Below are 10,484 nucleotides of genomic sequence, written 5' to 3' on the forward strand. Positions count from 1 at the left end.
AGAAATCTGATAAACAACGCCAATCTTATCTGCAATTAAATCATTGGGAGTAGATATAGCAATTATTTTATTGTATTGTGTATCATGGCTTAAAATACCATATTTTAATGTTTAAATTAACTTTAAAAATATACTGGAATACATATATGTATGTAAATATATGTTCTTCTAAACATTCAAATCCTTTATTTCCTAATCGAATTCCAAACTTTAGTCTATAAAAAGTTGTTGTAGAACAAACATGTGGAAACATAAAAAATATTAAAGGAAACGGTATTATGAAAAAACAAATAAGGTACATAAATATTGCATACATATTTTAATCAATACTACGAAACAACCTTGGATGGATTGAGGTCGTTTGCAGGAATGTTGTTTGCCATTTGCTTGTATTTAAGGGACTTTTGGCGCATATTTCTCATCTCTCGTCTTTTTTCTCGAATCAGTTGTTTTGTCTGTTCATTATCCATTTCCTCCCAATCACCGGTATCCTCATCTTCCCAGTCTTCTAAATCTGCCTACATTACGAAAAAGAAAATACTTGAAAAAATGTCCTTAGATCCAATATAACGACTCGGATCGTTCGGAGCGCAGACTAGTTATATCCATCCACATTTTATTTTTAAAAATCAAATGATCTCTTTGACAGTGAATGATAGCACCAAAAATATGCTGTTGTGGGGTGCTGAGATCAATTTAACAACACAGCTGTGGTAATCAAAACTAGAACTGTTGGTGTGCTGCGGTCAATGCCATATCAGAAAACATCGTGTTGTGCCTGTGAACAGCAAAGCTTGTAAATTCGTCGAAAGCCAAAAACATTGCTTTGAGTTATAACTTGCAAAACATTTTCTAAAAAGATGGACCCAATTCATTTCATTGATGGTAAAATGTTCGCAGAACGGTGTAGCAACAGTTTTTATTTATAAATTATGTTACTGCCAACACTGCGGATAAGTGGCAGTGTTTTATATTTTTCATTTATTCACGACAGAGCTATTTAAAATGCCGAATATTTGAGCCAAGCGTACCCAATGATTATTTACATTTTCCGAATTACTTTTAAAGACATCGATGTCATTTTTAAATAGTCTGAGGTGTTAAAATGACAAGCATTTCGAAAAAGGTATTACAGACCAGAACTGCAGAAAATAGCTATAATACAATTTAGAACGATCCGAGTGAGGCTCCCAAGTTGGGCAAGTAATATATTGAGCAAGTTGAGTTTATGCTCGGATAATTTAAAAAATTTTATAACTGGTAGGTATTTTTGAACTGATTACGCCAAGTAATTTTATCGTGGAGGTGATACCATTTAAAAGCTTGTAGAAATACCTATCTAACAAGTGGTAATATGATTTTCTTTGAAACGGTTCCGGATTAATACAAGATAATTTATATTTTGTACCTGTACTTTTTGAAAAACCCCTAAAAAGTTGAAAATGTACCCATAATGGGTTGTTAAGATCAACATTCTACATTATAGCCTACACTCTTGCTTTTCCAAAATTGTGCCAAAAGTAGCTGGCCTTCGGCCGGTCTGGAGATTTTGTCCTCTGGGTATGTCCAACATCGGCTACGCGTTGTTGTTTTTCTAAACTTTTGTAAGTAGCCGGCATTCGGTGTGGGCTTTAGATTTTCTCGTAGGGGGTATGTACATCACCGGCTACGCGGTTCATAGTTTTTCTACATTTTATAACCTTTGTAAGTAGGCGGCCCTTGGCCGGGGCTTGAGATTTTCTTCTCGGGGGTATGTCCAACACCGGCTACGCGGTTTATAGTTTTTCTAAACTTACTAACTTTTGTAAGTATCCTCAGAACTACAAGGTTTTAAAGGTTAGATATATAAAGGCGTCCCAAGTAGAATGCAATTTTTAATTTTAAATAAGATGAATATTTTAAAGAATTGTGAAACGTTATTGTATTATAAATTAGATAGAATGAGGTTATCTATGGATCAAGATATCGTGGATATGGCTGTCGCGACTGAACTGGCACACACGCGACCTTTTGATGAACTTTTCGTTAAATGTTGCAGCATTTCCTTATTGCAACGTCCAATTTCTTATTTTAAGGCCTAAACCATCGACTTTAGAAAAACCGCAACGAAAAATAAATCGGAAGGTATATCTAGGCTACCAATACTAGTATTCAAACGCGGAATAATAAGACCGAGAAATGACTGATGTACCAATAGAATTTTTTCGTTGGCTGTATGACATGTGGCGCCCTCTTATTGAAACCACATGCCCTCCACATTAATTTCTTCAATTATAGACAAGAAAAAACTGGTTATGATCTCGCCGAACATTATTGACTATTTGCGCTTGACCAGCCCAAATGCGCTATTAACGAAATCATCAAGATAGATATGGGCCTCGGCACTGAAGATGTTTTTCGGCAAAATCAACATTTTCATGTTGTCTCGCCAATACCCAATAAACGAACTCATTCGTACATTCTACAACATTTGTTGAAATGTCAAACAATGACACTTCCTATGGCACAAAATTTAAAAATTGCTCTCTATTTGGGACACCTTTTATTAGTGGAGAAAATCTCTATTTTATGATTTTATCACTAATATCTCGAAAGACGTACAAAGACTACAAAACATATCAATTCAATACACCATCTTGGAAAGGCAAGAGTGTAGGCTATAATGTAGTATGTAGATTTTAATGTAATGTTTTAAATACCAATTTTCTTATATTACTGCGAAACAGGCTCAAACAACATCATATATATGACCACTTGTTGGATAGGTATTTTCATAAGCTTTTCATTTTGTAAAAGACAACGTATTTTGTATCCGAACTTTAGGCCCGAATAACCGGGTATTTCCCCCACAAAAAAATTCTTGCAAAAATACCTTCACATAAAAATTTTTTCAGGTCAATCCAAGCATAGTCTCCAAACTCAAATTAAGTAAGCCCAATATATGACTGTTGGACTCTGTTCCATTCTTGCAGTTCCGGAACAGACGAAATATGTATGATTGATTTCAGCTACTTACATTTAAAGCTATTGGTACATCTGTTTTCGCCGCCTGCAAACGCGAGAAATCTTGCTGGTCTTGGGTATCATCTGCCAGGTAATATTTTGGCTGTGGCCTTATAACAGGAGTTAATTCCTAAATATACCCCAATATTACTATTTTCCAAGATGTAAAATCTAGGCATGAACACAACATACCTTAAAGAAGTCAGGTTCATTTACTTCAGCCTGAGGGGTTGGGGGCTTAGCAATTTGCTGTCTGTATTGTTCAATATGCTCTTGAACTGATCTAGGACTGTCGTCCCATGAGTTCCAATCACGTTCAGGAGGAGCCGTCTAGTCCAAAATAGAATAGTATAAAATGCCATCTTAAAAAAATATTTTCTTACCGAAATATTTGTGGAAATTGGTGGAGGAGCGTAATTGGATTGAATGACGACAACATTATTCATTGGCTCTGAATAGCTTGGTTTCCTCTTCCGGGAGAAACAACATAGTGCCCTTCTAAATAAACCGAAAATACTCAAAAAGAGTATCTTTATTTGCTGGAAAACCATCCTCGAGGAGCTGATTGTCGTCTCTGCCGCAAGTGCGTTGGAAACTAAAAATGAAAAACGTTCCAACGAAACGAATATGAAGGCCACAAAGGAACACCCGATAAAAAATAAACAGAAAGCAAAGACTTGTTTACGAATGAGTGTAATGCATAACGCCCGGGTACTCTGTTGTCTGTTGTTTACGAATGAGACATGAGAAAATTGAACATTTTCACTAAAGAGCGCGGATCTAGTTGCTACTATCGTTTTCCGAACTCGACTATGGACTTGAGTGGAAACCGAGTACTCGACTATTCATAGTCAATTTTTCGACTTAAGCATGTTATCATTGCAATTTCAATCACGTTGTTCGCTCTCAAAATTAACCCGTTCATACGGCACACGATTCGTAATTCATAACATAGTTCCTTTTTCAAAAAAATTTTTTTTATAGGAATTTGTACAAAAGTACATGAAATTATAATAATAATAATAATAATAATAATAATAATAATAATAATAATAATAATAATAATAATAATAATAATAATAATAATAATAATAATAATAATAATAAAAACAATTATTGTTTTTCCTCCAAAGATTTTTTTTACCTTTCATTCAACAATTTTCGTTCAGACTTTGTCATAAGACTTTAAAATAAATTTTTATATTATTATTTATATAGTTTATATATTTTGAAGGCATCTTTATAGATGTATAATACTGGATTTTTAATGAATATTTATTTTTCTTTTGTAATTATCCTGGGTGCACTTACAGAATCAATCTTCATGAATACCTTTTTATATTTTTTTAATACCTATTTATATAGATCTCATTTTTCTTAATTATACTAATAAGGATATTTTGAAATGTCCTTTTGTTGAAGTAGTTTACTCATCATGTATTATATTTATAGGAGTTTATTTTTTTTTGTATTATTTTTATAGTAGTAAATTTAACAAATTTATGTGAATGTGTAGTCGCAAGCTGTGACTACCTTTTATAACTTCCAGAAATAGCTAGGAAATCATGGTAAAGAACCAAACGGTAATACAAGTTTGAAATAAAACTATTTTTCGACATGTTACACAGAAACTCTTAAAAGTTTGATATAAATAAATAATTTTCTCAGAATTTTGAATTGTGGACTATAGGACGAAAAACTATTTTTAATATAGGGCTTATTTTTGTGAAAAACCCTTAAAAAGAGAAGGAATATATTAAAGAAGGTTCCGAAAACAATTTTCCACATTTGAATTCTCATTAGTTGTTTTTATTTATGCCAAACTTATTGTTATTTCAGATCACGGTCAATAATTAAACTCAGAATAGATGAAAAGCAGTCGTAAATGCATATAGTTCAGGAGCGATTAATATAAAAATTATCCAGTATACATCTGTACAATATTATTTCTGGTGTTACTACCGCATTTTTTATTTATATTTAAATATTGTTATACATCAATTCGCATTCACAATTTTATACACTTACAGCATACATGTTTTTAAAAATTCTACAGTATATTATACTGTTAACATTAGTCAGTGCTGTTATACATCTTTGGATATGTACTATATCTAGATAGAACTAGAATAACTAGATACTCAGATACCATTTGTCTGGATCTTTTCTCTTCTGCGGAACTTTAAAAATATAATTTCTAAAATCCAGGGAAATGCACATAGTCCCATAAAGAAGTTCAGACAGTGGAAGGTAAGAATATAGTCCTTGGTCATATCTCGCAAATAGCCAACGAATGGGCCAACGGCAAACATAACATTGCCTTGCATAAACATGAATAGTCCATAACCAGTTGCAAATCTGAAAAATATGGATGTTTTTTTTTTTTTTTTTTTTTTTTTTTTTGTGAAATTAGCAAAGTGGAGACTGATAGGGATAGTACTGATTTTTTTTTTACCTTTCCTTGGGCAAATATTCGGCAAAAATCAACGGCAGTGGCACATGAATCCAAGTACGAAGGAATCCCATAACCGCTGTAATTATGGCCATTCCCTTGAAGCTGGATACATTGAGGAATACTAAAAACAAGAATAAATATACCATAGACCAAATCAGAAAACCTCAGTATGATTTACAATTTTGTTTTCATCTCCGACATCTACAAACATCATTAACATCATTACTCATTGGTTGAAATTTCGTTTTGAACGATTCATGGAATTCTAAAACTATTACTTTAATATTTATTTGTGCTATAACTTTTTACAACTTTCGCTTGCGCAAACGTAGATAAGAACTCTTAAGTGTGGCAGTCTTAGCAACTCACATTGGTATCGAGGAGGTTGCGATTAGTGAATCTTAAGCGGGACAAAAGAAAAATAAAACTTACCACTGGATATGCCTAATACGCGAGAAACTGTTATCTATTTAGACATTTTATGACCGACAACCGTTCGGGCGATTAATTGTGACGTTTTTAATAGGAGGTAATAAACCAGAATTTGTTTATCTGCAATAGGTATTTGCATGTGTATCAGTTAGTACACACCTTCCATTATGTTACAGATAAATAAAATGGGATTGCAAAGCCTTTCAAAATTCTTTAAAAAAATTAAATGTAACTAACATTTTGACGTTCTATTATTCGAGAACAACTTAAATTCCTTCTGACATCACTTGTTTCAGGTTGCTTGAGACAAATAACAAAGACATGAAGTATAACGATGATACAATAGAGAGGTGAAATATTATATATGATATCATAACCACATCGTTACCATAGTAAATTCGGTTCGATTTTAACCCCTTAATTGTATTTCTCTGCCATGTGCTGTTCCTCTACATATTATAGCCGCTAACCATTTTCTTATAATACATTTTTGAGGCTCTAGGTATTTATGTCTTTGCAAATACAATGTAAATACAACACCACGAAAATTAAAAAAAAAAGTTTGTGCAAAACGTGTTCCTGACTACAAAATTAATTCGGTTTTATAAAATTTTACTGAAATAATTGCAATACATTTTGTTAAACCCTAGATGGATATGCGTACATCCATGGAAACTTTCGAATGTGAGAGATGGAGTATATTGTACCGTTGTATATTATCATCAACACACAAAAAATTCCGTTCTGATACATACCAAAACGCGATAACACTGTGAAGAAGGACCCAGCCAAATATATATACCTGGACGGCACTTGTATGAAAACGGCCAGAAATGCTAGAAATATTCTCGAACCCAAATCTGCCGCCGCTCCGATTGCAATGATGCTTGCTGTGTCCGGCTGTAAAGGATACCAAGTACTTTAGCAACATTTTCATTTCGACAGTACAAAAATACCGACCTTATTGAAACCCAACTCGAACATATACAATGGTTGCAGCGTAAAAAAGGCAATATCCGAATATAAAGCGAAGGATATACCCAAAACGATATTGACATAAATGGGTTTCTTTAACAACGTCAAATCCAGAAAATCAACAACGATTTGCCATTTAGACTTTTTCGTCTCCTTCTTATCTATGCTGCTGTGCGTTTGGGCTGACACAACCGTGGATGCTCGTCGCGATCCTATGATGTTGAGCATTTCAGGTGAGGCGTCACTCACAACCATGGCGCCAGACCAATTGCCTAAACTGGCAATGCTGGAGCAACGGCTTGATATTTTTTCCATTTGAATCGATAATTTTCGCGGTCCTATATTGGAGGTCGATACAGATAAATGGTTCTTATCGTGACTCACTTCACTTAAGGGCTTTGGTTGTTCGGGAGTTTTCTCCGGTAGTGGTTCATTTTGGTTGAGATTTTGCATTTCTTCATTCGTACAAGGAACAACACGCATATGCCATTCTACAGGTTGCATCAGAAGCATGCCTAGAATGGCGTGAGAATTTATTGCTGCCAGAACCATAAGGCATCCCCGAAATCCATACCACTCCAGAAATTTTTGCATGAGCACTGGATAAAACATAGAACCCAATCCAATTAACGATTGGGAAAAGCTCATCCACATTATACGCTTCTTGACGAAATAGTTGTTGAAGGTGGTATAGGATGTGGGTACAATGAGACCAAAACCAACACCCTGGATCAGACTAAAGGCAAAAATCAAGCCAATAGTTGATGTGACGAAAATTTGTAGCAGCGAGCCGCCGAAATACAGGAATCCTCCCCAAAGACCCACGGTCCTTAATCCAAAACGGTTAAACAGAGACCCCGAAAAAAGTCCCGCAAAACTGAACGAAAAGAAAAAAGCGCTAGTTATAAATCCAATGGCACTCGTCTCGGCTCCAATACTTTTGAGAAAATCTCCGAACACCAAACCAAAGGATGGCAGTGCTGCCAAACCGCTCACCTAAATAGACACAACACTCAAATAGATTTCAAAAAAGGATTAGACACAGAATACATACGAAAGGCATTGCCATGCCAATGCAAACGAGTATCCCCCAACCGCCATCAGGTGCTTCTAAGCGTGTTCCCGACTTCATGCTAAGGCCTTTGCTAACAGCATCAACGTCTAAGTACAAATGATTTCGAGAATCATTTCACAATTTGGACAAGCTCTAATAATTGTCATTCATCATGGGAGTTTTCACCACAATTTCAATGGACTGGAAGTGGGAGGCAGGCGGGTGGCAAGAGATAACATTGATAAGACAACTTCAACTTTATAACTAGCCATAAACTAGACTACACTACAGACGTGTAAATATAAAGTCTTTAAATAAATAAGGAGCCATACCTCCTCAGAGCATCGAAGCCAAAAAGTAGTTGAAGGTATTACCAAGCATCAGATAATGATACAAAACCACGATGCCGTGATAATCACTGATGTGTGTAAATTTTAGACGTATTAATTAGGTGAATTATTATCTATATATGCGTCTCACGAGGGGGGCTATTTTTACCGGTCGACTTCAGCTGGCAGCAAGGTTATAAAAACACCATTTCTATCAATGTTTAATTTGTTCAACTTTGAAACTTTTTGGTAACAGCGTTACTCAAAATTCAACGTAGCGTACAAAAATATTCAACGTCCCCACAATGGTAAAATGTCCGTATTACCCAAATACGCAAGGTTCATATATTGAAATGTTGTAAAAATTTAATATTTATCAAATTAACATAATTGTTATATTCTGCAACTACAAACATTTACATATTTTGTACGCACAACGCACGGTCGTGATCAACTATTTAAACATTTAAAGCATAGATCGCTATAAATGTAATTAGTATGCTTTCTTGGGATGTAATATTGCGTGTAAATACTGATTCGATGGTGTCTACACTTACCTTAACAAGTAGTACTTATTTTATCAGCTTTGTAAAACAAATTTTGAAATTAGTGGAATAGGAAAATGTTTGTATAAAAGTGTATATCCATGGTACAATGAAGACAAGGTAGGCTAAAATTGGAAGTATAGATAGATGTCTATTTGTTTGGCTTGTAATGTCTGAATTACTATCAAAACCATCAAAAAAACCGAACAACTTGTTGCATTGATTTTGAATAAATAATTGAAAAACACGAAAACTGAATGAAAGTCTAAATTTATTTTCAAAATCATGTTACATATATTTCTACAGTTTTGTTTCGGTACAAAAACTGTAGCATTTGGAAAACACGCGAATTTGAGTATTTTCTTAACAATTTTTTTATTATTAAAAAGAATATACACACATAAACAAATAAAGTTGACATATTAAGCCAAGAAAATAAAATTTTTAAATTGAATTAAAATTTTATTGTACCATGTGTATATCTATTTTATTTGTTGTTTGAGTTGAGAAAAGTGAGTACTTTAAACGTATAAAGGTCCCAGCTGCTGAGGTTATCTGCCGAACATGTTATTTATAATTTTCAGTGACCACTCAGTAAAAAATATTATGTCATGTAGAAATGGGTAAAAGTAACGGCTTGGAATAGGTCATAAAAACACAAAATTTATTGCGGACAGAATAGAAATGCGAATTACCAATAAAGGGAAAACAAAACTTATATAAGATTTCGTGAAATTGTGAAAAATATTGTCTTATCAGTAGTTACCGTCATTAAATATTAGCTCAGTACGGTGCATTTGATTTAGATTCTGTCAATTTGAATGTTATACATACTTATTCTACTCCAACTTCAAAATACCAAATTTGAAATAATTATGTTGAAAATGTGGCAAAAAATCATGAAAATTCCTGATATCGGGAAGTACCGTTATATGGGTGATATAGAAAAACGTGGACCTATATGGACAATATTCCGTCACCACACGTGCATCCCATTACAGAATACAAAAAAATATAGAATTTTAAACAAATTCGTTAGAAAAAGGATTAAATAATAAGAATACCGAATATCGAGGGGTACCGTTGGGGGCCATAGCAAAGGTGAACCTATGTGGTAATTTGTTTGTTACAGTGTTTGGTATCTATTGCAACAAACTAGTTTGAAACACATCCGTTAAAAGTGTGCCTTAAATCTTTAAAATACTGAATTCAGGTACCGTCATATAGGGACTATTTAAATTTGTAGCTTAAAATGTAGCTTAAATCGAAAAAATACCGAATATTGAAAGGCACATTTATATGGGTGGTATACGAAAAATAAAACCTACCTTACCAGCATTTGGTCCTCGACATAATAAGCCAACAATAAGTATTTGTACCAAAATTGATGCAATTTTGCCAACTCCTTCTATATTCTGGACACCTTGTACCGACGTATTTCGGTAACTAAATATGGAACAAGATGCAACATGATCTGCATTTTAGTCTTACCAAAACTTTGTCACATTCACCACTTGTTTCAGGCGTCTAGATGTAATTCGGAATCACATGTCATTATTCTTTGACCACATCTTTGCTGGAATGTTTTATGTTTCAGTTAGTCGATCTTCTCATTACAAACATTGACAACCCAAGAAAGGGGTTTAGTAATTTTTGTGGAACAGATTAAGATAGTACGAAACCTTCTATGT

The 10,484-nt window shown here is 33.9% G+C and overlaps 2 protein-coding genes across 2 annotated transcripts; both read right to left on the bottom strand.

Annotated features, from left to right (window-relative positions):
* Positions 1 to 50: 50 nt before the first annotated feature.
* Positions 51 to 3,610, bottom strand: LOC131802138 (receptor-binding cancer antigen expressed on SiSo cells-like). The gene is made up of 4 exons (XM_059121596.1): positions 3,387 to 3,610; positions 3,196 to 3,333; positions 3,017 to 3,133; positions 51 to 518 (listed from the first exon to the last, which is right to left on the bottom strand). Exons 1-4 carry the CDS (start codon positions 3,552 to 3,554, stop codon positions 330 to 332), a joined length of 612 nt encoding a protein of 203 aa, XP_058977579.1. The 5' UTR covers positions 3,555 to 3,610; the 3' UTR covers positions 51 to 329.
* Positions 3,611 to 4,510: 900 nt separating this feature from the next.
* Positions 4,511 to 9,196, bottom strand: LOC101893820 (monocarboxylate transporter 9). The gene is made up of 5 exons (XM_005186833.4): positions 7,920 to 9,196; positions 6,851 to 7,861; positions 6,646 to 6,790; positions 5,459 to 5,579; positions 4,511 to 5,361 (listed from the first exon to the last, which is right to left on the bottom strand). Exons 1-5 carry the CDS (start codon positions 7,995 to 7,997, stop codon positions 5,145 to 5,147), a joined length of 1,572 nt encoding a protein of 523 aa, XP_005186890.2. The 5' UTR covers positions 7,998 to 9,196; the 3' UTR covers positions 4,511 to 5,144.
* Positions 9,197 to 10,484: the final 1,288 nt, after the last annotated feature.

Source organism: Musca domestica, unplaced genomic scaffold, assembly GCF_030504385.1.
Source record: "Musca domestica strain aabys unplaced genomic scaffold, Musca_domestica.polishedcontigs.V.1.1 2, whole genome shotgun sequence".
NCBI lineage: Eukaryota > Metazoa > Arthropoda > Insecta > Diptera > Muscidae > Musca > Musca domestica.

Excerpts from the sequence above, each read along its gene's own strand:
- LOC131802138 (XM_059121596.1), bottom strand. The coding sequence starts at position 3,554 with ATGGTTTTCCAGCAAATAAAGATACTCTTTTTGAGTATTTTCGGTTTA. Across the intron at positions 3,334-3,386 it reads CAATTTCCACAAATATTTCG|ACGGCTCCTCCTGAACGTGA; the intron begins GTAAGAAAATAT and ends ATTTTGGACTAG. Across the intron at positions 3,134-3,195 it reads ATGAACCTGACTTCTTTAAG|GAATTAACTCCTGTTATAAG; the intron begins GTATGTTGTGTT and ends GGGTATATTTAG.
- LOC101893820 (XM_005186833.4), bottom strand. The coding sequence starts at position 7,997 with ATGAAGTCGGGAACACGCTTAGAAGCACCTGATGGCGGTTGGGGGATA. Across the intron at positions 5,580-6,645 it reads CACAGTGTTATCGCGTTTTG|TATTCCTCAATGTATCCAGC; the intron begins GTATGTATCAGA and ends TCTTGTTTTTAG. Across the intron at positions 5,362-5,458 it reads GAATATTTGCCCAAGGAAAG|ATTTGCAACTGGTTATGGAC; the intron begins GTAAAAAAAAAA and ends CATATTTTTCAG.